Source organism: Thunnus maccoyii, chromosome 12 (assembly GCF_910596095.1).
Source record: "Thunnus maccoyii chromosome 12, fThuMac1.1, whole genome shotgun sequence".
NCBI lineage: Eukaryota > Metazoa > Chordata > Actinopteri > Scombriformes > Scombridae > Thunnus > Thunnus maccoyii.
The window spans coordinates 15,180,195-15,203,610 of record NC_056544.1 but is presented as its reverse complement, the minus strand read 5'-3'; the positions used below and the strand labels follow the sequence as shown (position 1 = coordinate 15,203,610).

The following is a 23,416-nucleotide window of genomic DNA, read 5'->3' as shown; positions in this document are numbered from 1 at the left end:
AAGCCAAACATCATACTGGGCCAAAGCAAAATACACAATTTATTCAATGAGCCATCAGCATTGCAGGGTAAAATTTACAGCTCTTGACTGATTGTATTAGACTTGCAGATGATCTTATCTAAGTATTTGTATTTCTTTCATTTTGGAGAGCAAACATTTCAAATTTTACCTTCGGTTTGGTGTTGTAAATGTTTAAATATGTAATCATGTTTTTATGTAGGTGGATGCCTACCAGGTGGTGTACAGCACTTTAGCAGGAGATCAGTATGAAAAAGTCATTGTACCCCAAAATGAGGGAGCCACCACTAAGACCATTCTCACAGGTAAGGGAGAAGGACAGATGTGTTGTTTTTCTTTCATTCATCCATTCCTTCATCTTATGTTCATCTGTTTTGTTATTCATTTCTGTTGCAATGTTTGTCATCAGCATCTGTAGGAGTATTTTGCTCAGTGCAATGTTTTTTCCTGATGCCTTCAGTTTTTTCACAGTGCATCTAATGTGTACTGAGGAAGCTGGAAAGTGCCTGTGTGTTTTACATGGCAGGATTATCTCCAGAGCTAACACATGGCTGACAGGCTACTGATTGTATCTGTAGAAACGCTTGTTGTCCTGCGGGCATATTGAAAGGCTGTCAGAAAGGAGGGGTCAGCTGGGATGTTTTTTTTTTTTTTTTTTTCTGGAAGGCCATAGTGCTGGAAAGGGCATTGCCAGCATAAGAATAGAAGCAAAAGGTCCTTGTGTTACTGTTGGGCCAGTGCAATCGATGCTCTCCCCACTCTCATTCCTCCTCTGTCACTCTAATTTTCTCTCACTCTACTAATAATCTGTCACTCTCTCGTTCATTTTTCATTACTTATCTCTTCATCTCTATTTCTGTGGCTTGAGAAACTCACTGTGGACACACTGAATTGATTTGAAACTGATCAATTATGCAGCTGGCAAAAAAAGAGAGAGATTTCTTCAGAAATCATGCTGATGTACATGTAAATTTGCACAGACTTCATCACCGATGTAGAGCTAATTGGGCTGTTATGACAAACTCAATCTAATTGACGTGCACTTTTTGTGTGAGAAAGAGAGAGAATGCGTGAAACAAGTGTGTGATGTTTCTTCTTGCTATAATTTGTGTTGAATTAGTAACCGGTTGTGTCTCCTTCTTTGTGTCTCAGACCTGCTGCCAGGCACTGAGTACGGTATTGGCATTTCTGCCATGAGAGGCAGCAACCAGAGCACACCAGCGACTATGAATGCCAGAACGGGTGAGTGAATTATTGTTATACTTCACTGTAGAAAGCCAGTGATCCACTCATGCATGTAAGACACACTAAGTCAATCACAGCAGCGTTGTCCTGGAAATCTCGGCATCACAGCGGGCTTGTTGTCCCATTTGTTATAATACGTTATTCACATTTACTGTCGAGGGTCAGTGCTCCTGTTCCAACCATTAAAAGCCGCTTTAGTGAAATTAAGCAAATCAGATTTTGGCAAGACTTGTGATGTTTTAGGGAAGTGTGTGGCTGTTTTATATTACTGACTCGGGTCAAAGTTCCCATTACAGCATTTTTTTGCTGTAATAACGCATACCATTTTGCTAATGGCCTTCTCTTTACCTCAGTACTGAATCTGCTATCTGAATGTTTATTGTGTTTTGAGTTGTTTGGCTGAAAGAAAAAAAAAGACTCCATTAAACCCTCTGTTTGAAATGTTACTGCACGGAGGTGCTTTGCTAATCTTTCCCATCACGTCGCCTGTCAAGCACATTCTTCCTCCATTTGCAGTCATTGTAATGGCTGAAGGTATTTTGCACTTTGCTAAATTATGCCTCAATTTGATCTATCTACCCCACTTTTCTGTGCAGTCTTTGAACTTTGAAAATGCACTACATCTATAACATCTTTCTCAAATAGCTTTAAATAATATAACACCTCCTGTCTGCCTGGCACTGCTCAGCACTGCTCACTGTTATTACTGTATAAGTGTGAGTTGCTGAAAGCTGAAAGCATCATTTCCATTAACAATGGCTTTTAAGTTGTTTTTTTTTTCTCTGTGTCTTTTTTCTCCCCCCCCAAAAAAAACAAATTGAAGGTTCAGGCAAACAGTGCAGCAGAAGATTAGATGAAAATTAAACATTGATGATCCCATGGGCAAGTTTGGTCATTGCCGCAGGAAAGAAAAGAAAAAAACATAGAAACATAACAAATGTTAATACAGAGGTTGTTTTGGAAATGAACTTCCCAGAAGCTGACTGTTAAATTTTAATCAGTGGTAGTCCTGATTTTCATGCCAGTGCTGCACCAAATAATAATACTGTTAACAGTAGATAAGAATGCAGCAGAAGTTAATGACGAATGGAATTATTACCAACAATAGCTATATTACCACTAAAATGGTACACAAAGTTTGAAGCAGATTTCTAAAATTTCATCAAAGTAAATTGTAAATCAGTGCATATTTCCAGAAGATGTGACAGACTTGCACTATCACTGCCTGTCTGAACTTGATCAGGGATGGTTGCTGGTACACCCTAACCATCTAAGCTTTTGTGATTCCAGCCTCTCAAAAGTGAGACTTTTACTGATTTTCTCTTTTTTATATCATTGTTAATTAAATATCTTTTGGTTTTGGACAGACAAAACAAGACATGTGATGATGAACTTGTGGCTTTAGTAAATTGTGATGGGGATTCTTCTATTTTGTGACATTGTTTAGACAAGATCAAGATTCAAGATTTAATTTATTGTCATTTTCTTGTGTATTTACATACACAAAAAAATGAAATGCTGTTCCTCTCAACCCACAGCAGTGCAACAACAACAGCAAGAATAAATATATACTGTATATCTAAAAATTCCCTTTAAAAAATCATAACATATAAATGCCAAGAGAAAAAAAAAACAAAAAAAGAACAAGCAGTTAGCAGCACAGTGCATTAAAGTGCAGAGAGAAAAGTTCATGTCTCAGTTCAATGTAGAAAGCTCTTACATGTCAATGACTGACCAGCATTGATGGGGTTATATAATCCATTTTGCTGTCCAGAAAACATTAGGCAACATGATTGTTGGAACTGCAGGTTTGTATGGGTTAACAGTTAGCCCAACTTGCACTCCCCCGCTTCCACGTCCTGTCGCATTGCTTTCAATGTTTCCTCTCCAGCATACCTCCAGTCAAGGCCATAGTCTCTTTTGGGTCCACTGGGCACAGCAGACCAAGCACACTCAGCTGATTTAGCTTTCCCAGCTAGTATTTCTTGTAGCAAAAGTCTGTTATGAATGCCCAAAAGAAACTGACGATCATAGACATATTTCCCTTGCATTCCACATGATGACAGACGGAGACATGGACAAAGACAGTGCATAGTCAGAACTAGGACACCAAACAATTCATTGAGAAAATAATTGTCCTATTAATTGACAGTGAAAACAATTAGCTGCAGCCCTGGTGTGTGGTGTCCCACACACTGTTTACACTTGCCCTTGCATCTCAGTCATGAGAAATTAATCATGACTGAATAAGGTCCCTGAAATGTATCATCTTAAATTGTCATCAGAAATCATCACCATGTTGCTTCACTTACTCACCACTGTAGCACATTTCCCCTGGTAACAGTGTGAACAAGTTCATGCTGTAGCCTACCTTGAGTTTCTGTTTTACAATTTTGCTTTTGCCAAAATCATGTCTCTCCTCTGTTAGGCCTGGATGTGCCCATGGATTTAACTGTGACGGCCTCTACAGACAACACCATCACTCTGGTGTGGGGCATGGTCCAGGGCCCCATTGACCACTACAAGGTCACATATACATCTTCTTCCGGTGTTACTACTGAGGTATAGAATGGGACAGATGAACACTGAATGGATAATAAATACAACAGCACATGCATATACCTTTTATTGTGAAGTTAAGTAGTCCTATAGTTTCACTGATCTGTCTGTGTTTACCTGTTTCTTCCTGTTCCAGCTAACGGTGCCTAAAGATGTAACCTCCACCACTCTGACAGACCTCGAGCCTGGGACTGAGTACACCATCACGGTAGCAGCAAGGAGAGGAAGACAACAGAGCAATGCAGCTACTATAGATGCATTCACAGGTAGAGGGAATAGTCACATTTTATATACATAAACAGGTAATAATAATGCTTTTATCAGCTCGAACATACTAAAACATCAGTATGTTTAAGAGATACATCTAAGGATGAAAATATGATGAAAATAATATATAATATAATGGGCATCAGATCGTTTCCATGAGATAAAATCCTTGCTTGTCTTTTTCTTTGCAACAGCTATATATAAACTTTTTTGTTAACTATCAAAGTCATTTTAAAGCATCAGTTTCATTCATTTAATTATCAGACCAGAGCTAAAATAAATATACACCCAAGAGTTTTTTTCTGTTCAGATTAAGACATGAAAGATTGGCCGATTACTGCGGAAAGCTATAGAACATTTTTAGCAACAGTGCTGCGTAACGAACCTGAATAGTGAATATAATGAAACAAAGTGCGGCAGCAGGTAAGGTGAGTCATGCAAAAAGAAAATTGAGGACCTTAAAAGACTTTGAAGAAGCAATTAGTGGAAGTAAATTATTCAAGTCAGCTAATGAGCTTGTTACAAGTGTTCCCTAATTGCACCTCGTTTTTGCATCTAAATGTATTTGTGTGTCTGTTTCTTCTGATTCCTTTTCAACTCCATGTTCTCTGTTTTTCTGTCACACTTACTACTCTCTGCTTGCACAGCTCTTCCTCATTCTCAGCCTCGCTGTAACACCTTTTTTCTGAGAATTTCAATCACAACCTATTTCTCTTTTCTCCACACTTGCGTCTATCTATCCAACTATATGTCGGATTGCCTGTCAATCTACCCAGCACTGTTGGGTCTTTGTTATTTTTACAGGAAGCTTGATGTGATTTTCAGTTGCACAAAGAATGGTGTCAAAATGATGAGCATGCACTCACCTGCTGTCAGATTTGTTATTTTCTTCACCACTCTCATCCTCGTCATCTTTCTTCTCCACCGTGACCGTCATGGCAGTTGTCACCATCATAACCATCATCGTCATCAAAGAGATCATCATCGTCTCCTGTTATATGTGGTTCCTTTATTAGTACCAATCTAACAATCTGGAGAGGAGAGATGAGAGGATGATAAAATGACAGATCAAGAGAATCAGAGGAAAAAATAATGAATTACCTGTCATCTTCTCGTCTACTGTTCCCTGGGCCATATTCGCAACATCTACCTGTCTGTGTGCACTCAAGTCAACTCATCATAAGGAAAAAATCTGGTGTATAACCATACTTCCCAAAGGTTGATCTTAAAATATGATCAAATATAAATAACAACAGTCTTTGGAGCACCACTATCTATCCTTCAGTTTGTCTCTTTACTGTACAGTAAATTGATTATGTACTATACTTCTTAAGTAGTTTTCTGCAAACATCTAATTTTTTATTCATTTATTTATCATTGCAGCTGTATTTGCACACTGCATTACCCAGGGAGCACTAAACAAAATTTTATTTACTGTCTGTATTAATCTACATTCATGTATTTGGTTATTCATTTATTCATCCATTCTTGTATTTATTTATTATAATTTTCTTTAAAATATTAAAATATATAATTACAACAGCAGCAAGGGTAAGAAAATTCCAAGAGTCAAATCAACATAACCGTCCATTAGGATAAATTAACCTTATTTATCCTTATACAGTACTTTCAGGGCTTCTTCATAACATCCCATCCATTAATGTTTAGGACGACTTAGTAAGATATCCGGACTTTTAGTCTCTATTGGGGGTCTAGCTCTTAAAATGCTTGATCCTACATTCCCCATAATGCAACCAATAGCATCTTTTCATTGACCCCTTCTTTCCAAGTTAATGACCTTTCACACTCCGCACCCCAAGTTTGTAATAAGCTTTCTGTTATAAATTTGAAGTCCCCAAGCTTAAATAGAGATAACCCCAAAGACATCATCAAGTTTTGTTTGCCCCTCCCCTTAGAAAACTTGTCCAGGGCTGCTGGAGACACCATTTGGATTTTTTTTTTTTTTTAATAGTATTGGTGTCATAGAGAAATGTTTTAATGAGTTGGTCCTTGTGTTGTCTGCATCACATCTTCTACCAGCTTGCGCACAAGGACGCACATGCACTTGATAATACACATCTGACTGCACAGGGCAGTAATGCATGTCGACAATTGGTGAAGGAAATGCGCCGTTAAAAAAAACAATTCAACAATAAAAAAGGAAAAGAGGGCGACTTGAAGCCTGTGTAAACAATGCAAGTTTCAAAAGATGATTGATTACAAAGAAAACTTCACAGGATGTCTTTAATCTGGATAAATCAGAAAAGGAGAAGTCTGTGTTATCGCATCTTGCCTGCTATTTATACATCCACACATGGCTAATTAAATTCAAATCCTCTTGCATTTGTTGCTGTGTCAGCTGCTACACTGGTTCATATCCATTGCATCATCTCCTGTCCATGTCATACATTCTGACAACAACATCTGCTATCATCATCATCTTTCCATTTTCTTATTGTGATCCGTCTCATCACATCTTCATCTTTATGGAAGATAATCCTATTACTTTCTTTTTTTAATGACCAATTAAATCATTACTTCCACATGATTGTGGTCTGCACTGACTCTCACCTGCCCCATCAAGATTACACTCAAGGCTAATTTTCTCAGCTGTATTATAAACGATCTATCACACCATCCAGGACCGCTTCCATCCATCATAAAACTGCTTGTGTGTCATCTCCATAATGACGGCAGCTGCTTTTTATTCTTCACTTTTTCCTGCTTGTGGCCGGCTATTTTACCTTTCTCCGGTGACCTTTGAACCCCCATTCCTCCAGGGATCAGGCCCGTAACCCACCTCTACTTGTCAGAGGTGACTTCAGACTCGGTGTTGGTGGCGTGGAGTGCCCCAGCACCACCTGCTGACCTCTTCATCCTGAGCTACAGCTCTGCCGATGGGACCGACACCTCTAAGGTGACGCTGGACGGCTCCAAGACGAGGTCACTGGTCCAAGGCCTCCTGCCATCCACTCAGTACACCATCAGTCTAATCACAATACAGGGGGATATTACCTCTGAGCCTATTACAGCATCACTCACTACAGGTGAGCTGCTTGATTTGATGGAAAATTGGTGTCTAAGGTGATTCAGGTTTAATAAACATGAGCAGCACAGTAATGATTTGTGACTTAGTATGATGCCTATCAAAGTTATGCATCCTTGCCTCATACTACTGTTTGTTTATGCATGGACAGGGTGCATGGATTTTTCTGTACTAATGAACTTAACATGAGATTGCGTTTAGGGCTGCAAATAACAATTATTTACATTATCAATTAATCTGCAGATTGTTTAATTGTTTGGTCTATAACATGTCAAAAATTGTGAAAAATGTCCGTTACAATTTCCTGAAATGCAAGGTGATGGCTTTTAATAGCTTGATTTGACCAACCAGCCCTCCAAAACCCAAAGATATTCAATTTAGTATCACATAAGTCAAAAAAGCAGCAAATTTTCACAATTTAGAAACTGTAACTAGACAATCTTTGGTATTGTTTTACTTGTAAAATGATCTCAATCATTAATTAATTAACAAAATGGTTTCTTGCTCTTGATCGACTAACTAATTAATTGACTACAGTAGCAGTCAATAATAATAATGTATAGTAATAATAATAATGTAATAGTTTCAACTCTAATCACATTGATTACAATGATGAATGTATTGTACTGTTCTCTATTGAGTTTTTTGAGACAGGGGGCAGTTGAATGTCCCTGAACTCCATTTAGGATTAACTAGAAAAAGAGGTTGGGAATAGGAAAGAAAGGATTTTTCAGAAGAAAAATGGTGCATTAGTATGTGTGTGAGGTAGAGTGGGAAATGGAAGGGGAGAAAAATCAGTTTAAGAAATGGAAATATGAAAATTTAAAATTTAAATACAAAGTGATTTTATATTAAATATATGTATTTGCAAAAATGCTGTTTGAGCACTTCATCTGTACAGAACCACAGCGGAATAAATTTTGTAATTAGAGATCTGCCTTGAAGGTTTTTTATTTTCTTTTTTCCCACCAGACTTAGAGACACAAAAATACTACTGTAGCTTGTATAGTACACATGGCTGAGGTTTTCCACATATAAAACATTTGAGGTCATTCTGGAAAATGATCAAGTGTTATTTCATGCAAACTCAAATACACAATTGTAACATTGATGGATATTTGAGAAACTGCTGACAAAAGGTACTTTAATAAAGAGGAGAAAGAAGTGAGAATTTTTACAATAGAATTTAGTTTAAGCAGAGCAGTCTGGTTATGCTTTGGACTGCTCTTTCTTTGTAACCATCCATTCGAATCCTTTTCTTTTCCACTACTTCTCCATCATTTGTCTCTATTTCTTTTGATTTAAATGTTTTACTTCAAGCTGCACCACAGTGATGCTTCAGACCTTTCTTTTGCTGTGTTGATATTCAGTAAAAGGAACTCTCAGAAACATTTCTTTTTATTTCAAGTATGCTATTTACATTTGGGAGAGGAAATGGATAAGACGAGGGTCAGTATTATAACCTGCCTGAGAAAAAAAGACAAAGAAAGAAAATCTATGTTTACTTTTTTCTAGAATGGGGAACAAAAGGAAAATCATCAAAAGAGGCGATAAGAAAGTGCTGAAGACAAATAGAGAAAACAGAAGAATCAGCATTGTACAATAGAGATATTAACTTTGCACTAGTGCCAGAGACACCTGAATGCTGCCACCTGATTACTGTGCCAGTTTCACCTTGGCAGCTTGGAGCACTCTCTGTCTCTCTTTACATTCATCCACACATGATGATAAGCAGATTTCAAGGGTGAAATTGGACGGGGATTTTGAGGCAGATGTACAGGAGTTTTTTGCACCTGTCTTTAGACTGTGTTAATTTTGGTGTCCTGCTTTGATCTTGCATGTGTGAATGTGAGTGCTGATGAGATACTGCACTCAGGTTTGCCTTGTATAATTAGACATGCTTTTTAGCATCACATTTGCTGCATCTGCTACATTTGAAATGTGCTGAATCCCTGCAATTTTTAACCACAGTTATAGCAGGTGATTTGGTTCATAGGTCTGTGATAGTCACTCTGTGGCTATGGTCAGTGTAAAGGGGTACTTTAATGTAACTTACGACCTTAAGGCCATATTCATTAATTAGTTTATACAGTGCAAATTGAATTGTGATCTTCCAGGGGATGTAGTCAATGGCATTAGATATCTCTAACAGAACTGTAGTTTTTTAGCCATTATTCCTGGCTGCCACCTTTACCAAAGTAAACATAATTAGTGAGATATGCAAGCATGAATAATCACCACTTACATAGATGCTGCTGTATTTCATACAAGTGGAATATAAATTAGTTCAAAGTCAGGAATTACAAATTGCCCCCTCTACTTGTGGATAATAACCATTATTCTTTTCAAAGTAGGAGAGAGGGGGTGGTGTAGTTGGTTTACAAGTGTGGCTCATTTTGCTCTTTGTCGATAACAAGAGATGGAAGTGATGTGTTCATCTCGTTTTCCTCTTTTTCCTGTAATTTTCTCTTTTCTCTTCTATTTCCTTGCTTTGATTTTATTCTCTCACAGCTATAGATGTACCTTCAGTTTAATTGTTTGCTCACATGCAAGGCCTCATGCAAGAAGCACTCATACAAACAGATTTTTCCTTAAGATGCACATACAAGTGATTTTAGAACATTTGTGGCATTCATCAATTTTCTTGTACGAAGAATTTTTCTCTTTGGTATGAACAAAATTCAAAATGGTCCAAACCTGTCGTACGTGTCATGAATAGATTATCTCTTCCTTTCTTCACTGGGGAAACATATTTGTTTGACTTACAATTATGATGTCCTAATCTGCATTAATTTGGAGTTTATATATGTTACCGAAATTAACAAAAAATGTAATATGTAAGTAAAAAGTGTTGTGAATGAAACTCGCCCACAAACGGAGCGGAACAAGGAACCTTATATGGCAATTTTAGGGATGTGGATTATGCTAATGATCACATCTCATGAACGCACACCTCCTTACGAACAGGTGGCATTCATCAGGCTGAAACCAGCGATTTACGACAAGTTCAGGCAGTTAAGAGAGTTTGTTGAATCCCACGTAGGATTTTCTTATTTTCCTCTTACTGCTTTGTGCAAGATCAAATATAAGAAAAATAAGAAAACATTCATGCATGAGGCCTATTGTTTTCGCCATAACCTTTTCCATTCCAGCTTGATAGTCTCAGGAGACACATAAAACAAATTGTCAGCAGGGGTAGAAATCTCCTGAGAAAGCACTGCTCAGTCTCAATGCTAATGCTGCTCATTGTGGTCTTTCAGCTGGATGCATATTTCCTGGGATGTCTTTTGATGGTGTTTTTATTTCCTTTCTTTCTTTGGTTTTGTTTTGTTTTTGTTTTTCTTTTGTTTGTTTGCAAATTTGCATCAAAATGCATGTGATTTCACAGACCAAGGACAGGTCTGTTTATGTAAATGTAATGAGGAGGAGATAAAAAAAAGAATTGACAAAACAAGGAGTACTCAAATGTGCTTTCAAGGTTACAGATTCTCTTAGATTCTTACGTAAATTCCTGAACTTGCAATATAATACACACCATAAAGGACTTCTGTTGTACTTATAGAATCTGAATAAATGTATGTGTCAACCATGACAGCAAGATTCTTCTTTCAGAGAATAGTTTAGAACATTCAGTCTCCCATGTTGTCCATTGTGGACCATTTTATTCCTATGCTAACACCTCCCTTCCCAAACTCCTGCATCTAGGCTTGGACCCACCAAAAGAGTTGGCTGTTTCAGATGTGAGCGAGGACGCATTGACTATCTCATGGATCAGACCAATGGCTCCCTTTGAATACTATAAGCTGTCCTACCAGTCAGCCAGAGGTAGTGTATGTTTTACATACGGCATATTATGATATCTATTATATTAGCATACACAATGACACACTGTATTGCCTTGTTCCAGTCAAATGAACATGGCATTTGCTGTTGCAGGTCTCTCATGTGAAATACATTTTGTAGCAAAGCACCTTGTTACACACTCTCCAATACCTGAATAACACTTTATCTGTGAATTTTAATTAAAATTTTAATTAGACTTCTGCATTGATTAAATTTTTACTCCGTGATTGTCTTATACATGGCAGTTTAATAAAGACAAGGAAGAAATGTACAGTAAGATCAGTGTGATGGCAGCATCTCTGATGTTCTGATGTTGGTCTCTCTCTGGTGGCTCCTGCAGGTCGAGTGGACAGTGTGGTGATTGACAGCGATGTCACCAACTACACTTTGTCCAGTCTGTTTCCTGCTACAGAATATGAGATCAGTATCAACGCTGTCAGAGGGAGTCAAGAGAGCAAAGTGGTCAGCACCTCCGTCTTCACAGGTACAGTAAGAGCTAACAAGGAAACGAGCAACCACACACACTGCATCTGCACTAGCCTGTTTTTTTTTTTTTTACTTTAAATGCATTTGCCTGGTTGTCAATGAAAAGTACTTATCTTTTTTTGGTTGTTGACACAAATAACATCAAATCCAAGCTCTTAAGCCTCACTGTTGCTGTTTTTACCCAATACCAATACTTCTTTAATAATGCCACATGACTGCAAACAAACACTTGTGTCATAGGTGTCCAGCTATATTGTCTGGTTACTAAAAGTTAATCCACACCTTCCAACCAAACAGAATCCAGAATTTATTTATTTTTTGCCATAACCAATCGAAGCTGGAAGGAAGAAAGCTGCGGTTGTAGTTGCTATGAGGAGTTAACTCAATGTTTTTGAGATGGTCAAAGAAATATGTGATTTAAATTACTGTATATCTAGCTAGGTAGCTATGAAAGTAAGGCGAAGATGTCACCATCCAATCCCACCTACAAAGCTTTCATCGGTCATTTGTGTCTCAGACCAACAGAAATAGGTGTCAGTAAGCACAACACAAGACTTTTATGAATCACTTTGATGTGTACACACATTTGTCTGAAACAGGTTAGAACACAACCTGCTTTGATTAGAAAAGTGCTTCTGTTGTACTGGCGGTATGTTGGTTGGGGATGCTGCCTATTTGGTTTGATCATTTGTTACAACCATGTCCACTAAAAGTCCAAGGCACCCACTGTATGTATTTTCCTGGCCTAAATGCTGTGATCTACACTCAATGGGCTTTTGTAATGTTTTACTCTTGTGCAATAGCAAATTTCATTGCATCAAAGCTGGCCGTATTCCTCTAGCCTTCAACTACAACTCTTTGATATACATCCCACAGCGAGTGGGCGGCACAGGGACGTTTGTTTGCCATGTAAAATGAACGAAGGATTCCTCTTTCTCTGCAAGACTTTCAGACCAATTGTTATTTCCACTATAATAACAGCTGCACACTGGCAAATATGTGCTAAAAAGAGAAACAAACTCACACACACACACACACAAACACATACACACTCACACACACATAGACGTCAGACAAAATCTGAGGGTACAGCTGACTTTGCAGGAGGTGCAATCTTTGCTGCTGCAATAGATGAAATTGTCCACTCCATGACCCAGTAATTGGTAACCTACTCTGAACTCCATCTCACTTTCCTCTATCTCTCTGCCTCCCTCCCTTGCTTATCTCTTTATCCTTTTGCGTCACTTCTATCCTCCTGTATCATTATGCCTCTCTCTCTCTACCATTCTTTCTCTTTCAGTATTCCTCTATCCTCCGTCTGTCATCTTTCCATTTCCCCTCTGCTTCATTTCCTCTTTCTTTAATCTTCTTTCTGTGTCTCACTCCCCCCAATTCCTCAGTATACTGTAGGTGAGAACTCTCAAGCTCTTGTTTTCAGACTCTTAACTTAGCACAGAATCAGAAGTTAAAAAAACCCCACAAACCTCACTTGCACACACACATGTAAATATGGGACACCGCTCCTCTCTGTGAAAGAATTCCACTAACCTAAGATTAACACACTCTCCCAGTGCTGTATGCATAATCATCAGTATGTGTGTGTGAGCGAGGGAGCTTAAGAGAGCACAGGATAGGAGAGGGAAGGGGAGCAGAAGGTGTGTTTGCATGCCAATGAGACCTGATTCACCAGGAGCCAGCAGGTTCAAGAATCCAGCAAGAAAAAATAAGCTAAAAGACTCTTTCTCTCGCTTTCACTCTCTTTCTCATCTCTGTCTTGCTCTGCCCCCACAATTCTTTATTATCAGCTTCCTTTCCCAACAATCCCAGTGTGCTTACAATGAGCAGAGCCGTTGGGGCTGTAATAGCCTGAAAAGAACATAACTCTGAAGTCAAGCTTGTTAGAAGTGGTAAATAACATTTTCCTCATAACGCACAATGCCCAACCAGGGACATTTTAATACCGCTTTCAACAACAATACGCAAACAGGGGATTTGGAAGAGTAATCCAACATTGCCTGGCCAAGTATGTAATGACTTGAATAACGCCGCAGTTGCTACTTACTTTACTTCTGTAATAAATTATTGTCAGAATGGCTGAAATAGCAAGGAGACATATTTCACTTTGCCAACCCAGTCTCACATCAAAATGTGTAATAGCTACGTTGGTCCACAGCTCAAAACATATTAGTTTCACAATAACGGCTATAAAATTGTGAGATGCTTACTTTTTTTTTGGCATATTCTTTTCTATTGGTCTGCTTCTATCTGTTTCTGTCTGCTCAAACAAACAAAAAATGGCTGACATTCCTTTTATTCTCAGTGGAAAACGCAATAATTTAAGATAGTTCAAGCTTTAAAGTGCGTTTTGATAAAAATTTTTAGCAAGAAATATGCATTTTATTTTCATAATCTTTGTTCAGTGAATGTATATGATGTTTAGTTTGTCAGTTATTATGAAGATTTTTTCAGGCTTTCAGAAAGCCTGAAAAAATGCCATTGCTGAAGCCCACTACCAGCAGAAACCCAAAACAGTAGTCGAACACGCCAAGTTACCCACAACACAATGCTCTTCCGTAGCCTTCCGCTATCAAAAACTGACAAAAAAAAGACTTTATTTCTCAGAATCAAAGGAGAAATAATTAAAACTGATGGCCTTAACATTAATGTACTGTTGAGTTATCAAGGACATTTTTGTGTTTTTGTGTTGAGAAATGTTAAAGATAACATTCAAAGAAAACGTTGACATTGTGGCAGTGAGAAAAATACTTCTTGGTCCTCCAGTCAGCTAGTCACAAAGCTTCAAATTCTGGATTTCAAGTTCAATTAATCCCTGGGGCGCTCTAAAATCTACACTATTTATTGAAAGAACATCATCAAACAGTTACATAAAATAACACAACTTGAGATGTCAGTTTCAGTTAATTTTGCTTTCAATAGACCGACATCCATTAGCCGATAACAAACTGCTTAATTGTGAAGAAAAGTTGTAACATAGCTTTCGTTTGTGAGAGCTGTCCAGCAGTAGGTGGTCAGAGCTAGCTTGTCTACCCTGGTTAGCTTGACTTTTAGCTCATCTTTCTTCACCTCAAAGTGTTTTCAATGCATTTAGTTTAGTGGCTCTCGATGCCATAACATACTCGGGCTTGATGTACCGAACTATGTCTTTCAATCCCTCGCCCTTTACCACACTGATTGGCAGTATATCGGTCTCAATCATTCAGCACACCAATTGGGTGATGGCCTAATAACAAAGTAACACCTATGTTGTTATTGCAGATAGACCGTAGGATTAGCATGTTCGGCTAACAGTCGATCAGCTGCTTGACTTTATATCTGCGCCATGACAGAGCACAAACACTGTAAACACACGTGCACAGCACAGTGCTGTTAAACCAGAGACACTGGGGTGATATGTTATTTTTATACAGTCTATGGGCTACACACAGCTACACTACACAACACACAGACAATGATTCAAACAACATGCAACTACATGGTTCCAGTGATAGCTGCATCTATAGCAACCACCATAGCAATGATATAATAACTAAACATCATATACATTCACTGAATGAAGATTACGAAAATAAAATGCACATTTCACCCTAGAAATGTTATCAAAACACATTTTAAAGTCACAACTACCATAAAATATAGCATTTTCCACTGAGAATAAAAGGCAGCCATTTTTTGTTTTCACGGACAGAAACCCGACAGTCATGTGACATGGATGCAGGCCAATAGAAAAGAATAGATGAAACAAAAAACAAACGTTGGCATCTCACAATATTAGAGCCGTTATTGTTAAACTAATAGATTTTGCACTATGGCCCAATGTAGCTATTGCACATTTTGATGTGAGACTGGGTTGGAACAGGACCCCTAGTAAAGTATTACTCTTCCCAAAACTGAAGTTCAAAAAAAAGACCATTAAAGTCCTCCTTAATTATCTATTTTTTTCTAACCCACTATCTCTAGAGTAGATTGATGAGGAAGAGTAATTTAAATGGATGTCTGGTTAAAATATCCCATAAAATCCTATTGAACACTGAATCACATAAAGATAAATGTTTAAAGGAACCAAGGCTGATAAAATGTAAATTAAGAGAAACATACACGTCTAAAGGACATGTTGCCTGGCAGAGGGATAGAGGAGTGAATAGATGCAAAATAGAGATCAGAGTCAGAAAGGAGAATAATTTACCAAAAGAGATTCAACAGATATAGATACAGATATATCAAAAGAAAAAGAAGAGAAAGACGAACTGTGAGGAACGAAAGGGGAGTGCGTGGTGTTCATCTTTGTAATCCTTGTTCTTCTTGTCAGAAAACAGTATGGCTTGTTAGGCTGGACTTGTCTGTAGTGTGCAGCAGATTGCAGTTTTCAGGTTAGCACTCTAGTGTCTACTTGAATGCTGCAAGAGAGCACTTACATTAACTATTAAACGTGTAACATTGGTCATTTAAACCAAGTGCTGATCACTATTTTACGGTAACACATGTTGATCTATTATTTTCCAGCAACACACAAAAAGGTACAGAAAATTAAGGGTAACTAATAAGGAACAGGTAAGGGGCCTACCTGCAAATAACTACTAATTTTTTGATTGAATGAACTGACAAGTAGTTCCTGAGTAACTTTGAATGAAGGATCATAATAATAATAATAAAAATAATAATAATAACCCTGTGGCTCAAGAGTGCACACTCAGAAATAACTTATGTTAATCTCTTAAGAGAAGATTGCTTGATATTATGTTAATATTATGCTAATGATTACTTCCTGTGAATCTACATAATGGCCATTTACTTAATGAATCATTCAGGTCCAGCAGCTAAATTGCACAAAACCAATAGCTAATAGTTACCTCCTGATTGCATGTAATGACTGGTCATGTCTCACTTTTCATCTAATAATAATAAATGTATCAACAAGCATTTCTTGTTTATGCATATGGTACATTCAGAATCTATAATCAGTGTTGAAACATTTTCCTGCAGCTCACATGCAGCTTAAATTAAACCCAGCAGGAGAAACAAATTTGTAGATGGGCATTAAATTTTCTAGGGGGGCCACAATGATTTTTCAACATAACATAAGACAAATCATAGTAGAAAGCCATTAGCATATTTCAGTTACAAAGCATATTAATTTCATTCCTTGTCAGTTCACAGAACTGTGGTAACCAAATATCTCTAAATAGATTTATTTCTTTGGATAAGCTAAACGCCTCTTGTTAATGAGGGTTTCTCTACAACAGGTCCCCTTTCATCTCTGTGTCAGTACGCCAATGAGACAGCGACACAGCGGCACTGTCTGCAGTGCTGAACATTCACTCACACATAAACAAAGACTAAAATATATGTATGTGTATATATATATATATATATATATATATATATATATATATATATATATATATATATATATATACACACACACACATATATATATATATATATATATATATATATATATATATATATATATATATATATATATATATATATATATAAGGCTATTGGGCTTGTTTTCTCGATGGAGACAGAGGCTCATCCAGGGCGGGCACAGGTGTCTCAGTGGGCGGGCCCAGACTCACAGTGCTTGTCCATGCTACCGTGTGTGGATTAAATGCAGCTGGTGCATGGCAGTATTAGTACTATGCCACAAATACATCCCATGCAGCTCTGGGGTTAATGTGGAGAATGCACTCACGCACTGATAACCTGCTTTTTTTGTACAATGAAGCAGTGCAGCTTCCACAATAATGAGAGGGGATGCAGAGATAGAATGGGGAGTGAAAGAGCCCGGCGTTACTTACTAACTGTAGTCTGCTGCAGTCTGGTCTACATAATGGCCACAGGCACAGCACAAAGCAGACTGACCTCATGGCCACACAACACAGCTGGGGTGTTCCTAAAATATTGTATTCAGCAAAGCACAAATAGTCAGTATGAAACATTTTTCCTGAAGTTTACCCAACAAACTTGAATTAAAACACATTTATCTGAGGAAGGACTTCTCCATCTTTACCTTAACAGCTTTAATAACAATGTTGAAGGATCATGCCAGTGTTTGTGCTGCTTTATTGTAATTCACTCTGCAGTCAATGATGTAATTTGATGCTGTTTTGTGTTAACCAGCTTTTTTTTCTGGAATGTCCATCAATGTCCATACTTGCATATATCCCAGGATTTAATTTGCTTATATTTAATTTAATATAGCATGCATTGCTTGTTGGCAGCTGAGACTCTAGGTTTAATTGTGCAAAGATTCCTATTAGCATGTGACTGCACTGCAGCCCCAAACTGTGGTCATGGAGCAGTTTCCTTTTTTTTTTACGTGTCCTGAATCCAAACATGATCTTAAGCGCTGGGGCTTGATTTGCTGATAGAGATCCAAATGCAAACATAACATAGTTGGCTTAAGTGATTCACTGGTGCAATCAGAAGATGGAGGGCGATGATTGGATTATCACAGGCTTTGATAAAAGAGGATGGCCTGTTTATTTTTTTTTCTTTTTTGGCCATCTCCATTGCCAATCTAATTGACTTGGCAAACCTCCATGAAATTCACTTAAACCTTTTTGCAATTAAAGTAATGATTTTAATCAAGTTTGTTCATCTGTCCCAGTGATAAGAAAGACTCAAACTCACTACGGTGTGTTAATGAGCACAATTCTCTTTTTATTCTGATGAGGGCAGGGCAATATTAATTACCTCATCCGGGCAGAGCTTTGGAGCACATGCGGTATTCTGTGTTCTCCTGCCACACTCTCTTCTGTGCCAAAATAACACGCCTGAGGAGAAATTGGGGTTGAAACACTGAGGTTAAAGGTATAATTAAATTCAAACTCAATTTTGGCATGTCCAGCAGTCTAGGAATGAAATTAGGAAGAGGGTGGGGAAACAGTAGGTATCAGGAGAATATCTGAGACTTTCTACAGCATATTTGACTATATAATTTCTCTTTGATGTGTTAGAATTGAGGAAACAGTGATCAAAATGGCAAGAGTCATTGTTAATTAGTTTTAATGCAGAGGTGTTCTATTTCTGGGTCTCTATAATTATCATTCAGATGTGGGTTGAATAATTGTCTTCCATTCAAAATTGTTTAGGTGTAATTGATATTTAATGACTGTGCTATTGTACCATGATTCACTGTGTTCAAAATTACATCTTTGAACAGGAAGGCAAATTTGACACAGCTCCATAGTTTGTGTACAAATTAATGGTAGATATACCTGGAAAATTAGATAAAAGAGATGTCAAATGCAAAAGACTGTCCAGACAAATTGTGTTTTCTTGGAAAATTATTTTTAATTTTTGATATTTTTTACTTTACCTGGGAACAAATTGAATGAGAACGTAGAAATCCAGTCATAACCAGCAGCTAACATCTATGCTATGTATTATGTTATGCATTGATCCTCTCAATTTGTATTATATTCAACAAAAATGTAACAAAACAAGTTTTTTACTAATCTCTATGTCTCTCATATTGGCTGTATGACATTGAAAATGTCCCAGAGACATCCTGGGAATAAATCTCCTAAAAACAGCCTCATGCTATAGTTGTTTTTGTCACTATATATTAGCATTATATTTTTGTTTTTTCACAATGTCCTCTTCTGCTCTGTTGTAATCCTAGCGATGGACATGCCATCTGAGTTGACAGCCCTCAACATCACTCCACAAGGAGCCCTGCTGAGGTGGAATCCACCTGTGTCCAGTGTTGACAACTACGTGCTGACCCTCACACACAACCAGGGTAAGTTATTAGGACTGTTATCTAAAGGCTTTCATTCATTTGCTGTTTGTTAGGCAATGGATGGATTAACTGTCTCTAATGGAGAGGAATTAAACCAATTTAGTCATCTGGATAAAATCATCAATGCCTTTTTCTTTTGATACCTCAGCTTCTGGGATGTCAGGTGACACCCAGTACAGCTGCAAATAATGAAAAATTAAGCCGACACCACTATAATGTCCTAAATAATGTCCACTATAATCACATTTTTACACATCCAGCTTCATATTGATGCTGTTCTCTGTACGTTTTCATGTTTGATGTTTTATGAAAGGCACAGTATACATAAATATTTACTTACTAACTTGTTATTGAGAACAGCTCTCTATCCATTCTGCACAATTAAATTATTGAAATCTTAGACAATCATAATGCTGACTGTGGTAAGATCAGACTGCAGAGTCCGAGTATAACGAGCAGATTTGTTTTACATCGTTCAAGTTCATTGTGGGGAGATGTGACGGGTACCATCAAGGTTTTCCCTTTAAGAAGTGAGATCAGTGTGATGCGTCCTCCGAGGCAACATGGATCCATTTATCTTGCTTTCAAAACAGTTCATTATGCTCAGTTGAACCACGAATCCTTGGCACAAACATTGCAGTTATTACACGGCATGCTCATATCTTCACTGTCTGACACCCATATCCAGATAGGTAAAAGATATAAGTCATATTGCTTGGCCTCTCTGAGTCAGTTTATAATTTGCTCCTTGAACCAAGGGGATATCTGACAAGTTACAATAAGTAAACCAGCCGCAGATACAGCTTAAAGCAGCTTGATATGTACAGCAAGAGTGTTGTGTAAAGTATAAAAAGTTTCAGAGGAATGTTATTTTTCAAGCAAAGATCACTAGCCTTTGCAAAGACACTGTATTTCTTTAACTCGCCAGTCAAACACTAGATCTCAACTATTATTTTCTCTCTGACTTTTATGAACTGGTTTGAAAACATTTTACAAGAAGCAAATTTTTCATTTGCATTATGACCTCACTGACTAAGCCGTGCCTGGAGTTATCCAAAGAAATCTGTATTACTCAGCTCTCGGAGTCAATGTGTAAATTACACCCTGACCTACTGGATTGCAGCCAGATCATCTCAGATACAGAGACAGTATCTATATGCTGGACAGATATTTGGAAACCTGCCCCAGCCAGGGTCTAGAGAACTGCAATCTTAGTTGTGGACAAATTCCCTTGAGTGTCAATGTATTAAACCAAGGTCAATAAACCTCATATTGTCTGTCCTGCATCACAAAATAGATTTTAGATAGGCAATCATTAATACCCATATAAAATCTAAACCATCATGGTATCTGTCAACCAAACTTCATATAAAAATAGACTCATAGTTCATTGTGGAAAAAATAAGATTTGTACATGTCAACAGTAGTAACTAAGCCATACTCAACAAACATTACTGTTACTGTGATGGTTACACACTTAAAGGTCAGATGTCAGCTTAAAAAAAATCCCGATTTTACACATTTTGGAACCATCCTAATGGGAACATTAGTAGTTGATACAGCTCTCACCATTATCACCATGAATCTTAAAATAAGATCCTGCCAGTAAGCCATCGACACTCCAGCACTGATATTAAATATCCTTTCTAGTCAGTTTGATATCACATTACACTATTATTTTCTCAATCTGTCAATTTAGAGGCAGTGTTTCATAACTGAAAATGGTAATAGAATGGTAATTTATCGGTATTCACTCTGTTTAAATTGGTTAGACTGATGTATTAGTCATGGAAATACCTTAAATAGGCATTTAGACAAGATCAGTGTTTTCTCAGTCTTGTATTTTGGGTATATTAAAGAGCCTTTTGTCATATTTTAGTGCAAAAGACATTCATACTGTGCCTAATTTTTGTAGCGTACTCCCCAAAAGCATAATTAGTGCAGAAATCCTTTGAATTGGAAGAGGACCCCAAAGGTGATCAAACAGTGCAGAGATGGAAATTGTTCTCATGTTGACGTGCATTTTTCAGAGAGATTTAATGTAATTTATTCAGGCAAGATAAAAGCAGAGGATATGTGGGATGGTGTAAATGTAGTAAAAATGTAAAAAACCCTTGTTTGTGTTTCACTTGTTTTTCAGTGACAGCTGATACTTTCCTTGTGGAAGGCAACAAGCAGGAGCACCAGCTGTCCAATCTTAAGCCAAGCACCACCTACTCTGTAGGTCTCTACGCCACGAAGGGACCCCTCACAAGCGGCACCGTCATCACCAACCTCCAAACACGTGTGTATTCATTTTATTCAGCTGGTCTCAGTACAGTGGGCAGTGCAGTGAGTCGTTGCTTAACACTGTCACCTCACAGCAGGAGGCACCGCAAGGCTGCACTGGAACCTGTTTGTGTGGAATTTAAATTTTTTCATCGTGTTTGTGTGGATTTCCTTCGGGTGCTCCAGTTTCATTCACTCCAAAAAATATGCATGTTAGATATTAAAAATTCTCCTGCTTGTGCCTTTGACCAGGGGCACTGGGTTGTGGCTACACACTGCTTTCTTAATTTGTTCAAATGAAGACAAGCAATTTCTCCCAGGGGATTAATAAAGTTTAATGCAGACAATAGAGGTATGTTATACAAAGTTAATGTAAAAAGGGTACTTTTAATATATTTAAAATAACCAGTGTTTATTTACTACACCAGTTTCCAAAATGACCTAACCTAGAAAAGTGGCAGTTGATTTGATGGCTGCATGGAGGGATATAGAGATGGATGTAGTGCTGTATGATTTAGCAAATAAGTTGATCAAGATTTTTTTTTTTTATTTCAGTCCATATCAAAATATATCACAATATAAATTAAGTCACTATTTATGTTGAGCTTAAAGATTCTCCTAAGCTTTAAATTACCTAGTAGTGGATTCAGAACTAGAAAAATGATTTTAATTGTAGAATTGAATTGTATTAGAGGCAAGTGGCTTTTCACTGGAGCCTCGCAGCTTGTTCCGGGGGGATAGGTCTAATCGCTGGTGTTTGAGACTATGTGCTTGCATTCTGCATGCTTAAGTTGAACAGACGTGCCAAAAAATCCGGGACCATCCTGAATTACAAGCAGTTTTCCCGAATTCTGTCCCATTTGTCCCTAAAATTAGACTAAACCTAAGTTTTGATTAGTTATAGCCTATTAAAACAGTAAATACAGATCGTTGACGTTGAATGTAATGTACTGGAGGCCCCGCTCACCGTGGCCACAAGACCATGCCCAACAACAACTCCCCTAACAAATCCCCTGTCCCGAATTTCATCCATTCTCATCTGGTCACCCCATTAATGCTTTTCTGGATGGTGATGCTTCAAGCGAAAAGTTTGTGATATTTTCTTTCTTTCTCTGGCTTTCTCTGGCTTAGTTAACAGTATACATTCCCAATTTGTTTAGTGTTGGACTGCAGCCAGTTTGGAACTGTCTCATCTGCTTTGTGGCCAAACAGTAGCAGTGTTAGTATTGCCACACCGCCAACATCAGCTACAGTTCTTTATGTGGTTGATGTAACTGTTGAACTATCAGTTTCTGTGCTGACAGAAAAACACAAAATTTCCTCTGAAGGAGTTTGTCTCTCCTCTCTTTCTATCTGACTTTTTATACTAAAAAAAAACTTTTGAGATGTTCAGCCAACTCAACCAAATGTGCTGCTGAGCCAATTTGGAGAAATGGCTGTCTGTTCCTAAAACACATCTACATTTTGGTTGTAAGAAGCTTTGTTTCTGTGACGTGAGTTGTTGTTTCTAATCAAGGACATTTCATATTGCAATCAGTGTTTATATTGTTTATATCGCACAGCCCTAGGTGAATGCATGTTTGCAACACAAAGGATTCAAGAAAATGTATCAAAGGGAGACATTATTATTATTATGGGTCATTTGACAGTACAACTCAGGTAGATTTTAGCTTTTTCTACACAGTGTGCCATTCCTTGCACAGAGTCACATATGTCACAGAGGTCAATATCTTGGTAGTCAGTTTGACATGGTCAGAATCAGGCTACCATGAAGATTAAACTTGTGAACTCTCAGTTTAGCTTTTGCCTGCTTCTCCTCCAGGTGACCTACATCTCTAATTATATTCACCTTTATTGGCAGTTCTCTTGAGAAGAGCGTTAGGGGTGAAGGAATTGTTCCAGTTTAGCTGAAT

General features: G+C 37.8%; 1 protein-coding gene across 7 annotated transcripts in view; it reads left to right on the top strand.

The window, feature by feature from the left end:
* tnr (tenascin R (restrictin, janusin)) overlaps nt 1-23,416 on the top strand; it is a 187,589-nt gene that overhangs the window by 134,219 nt on the left and 29,954 nt on the right. For 6 of the 7 annotated variants that reach the window (XM_042429200.1, XM_042429202.1, XM_042429203.1 and 3 more), the window contains 9 exons: nt 221-323; nt 1,171-1,260; nt 3,692-3,825; nt 3,959-4,088; nt 6,870-7,136; nt 10,841-10,960; nt 11,319-11,462; nt 19,116-19,235; nt 21,376-21,519. In XM_042429200.1, the coding sequence (XP_042285134.1) occupies nt 221-323; nt 1,171-1,260; nt 3,692-3,825; nt 3,959-4,088; nt 6,870-7,136; nt 10,841-10,960; nt 11,319-11,462; nt 19,116-19,235; nt 21,376-21,519 (1,252 nt within the window). The remainder of the gene's footprint in view (nt 1-220; nt 324-1,170; nt 1,261-3,691; nt 3,826-3,958; nt 4,089-6,869; nt 7,137-10,840; nt 10,961-11,318; nt 11,463-19,115; nt 19,236-21,375; nt 21,520-23,416) is intronic. The other variant, XM_042429205.1, reaches the window with a different exon arrangement.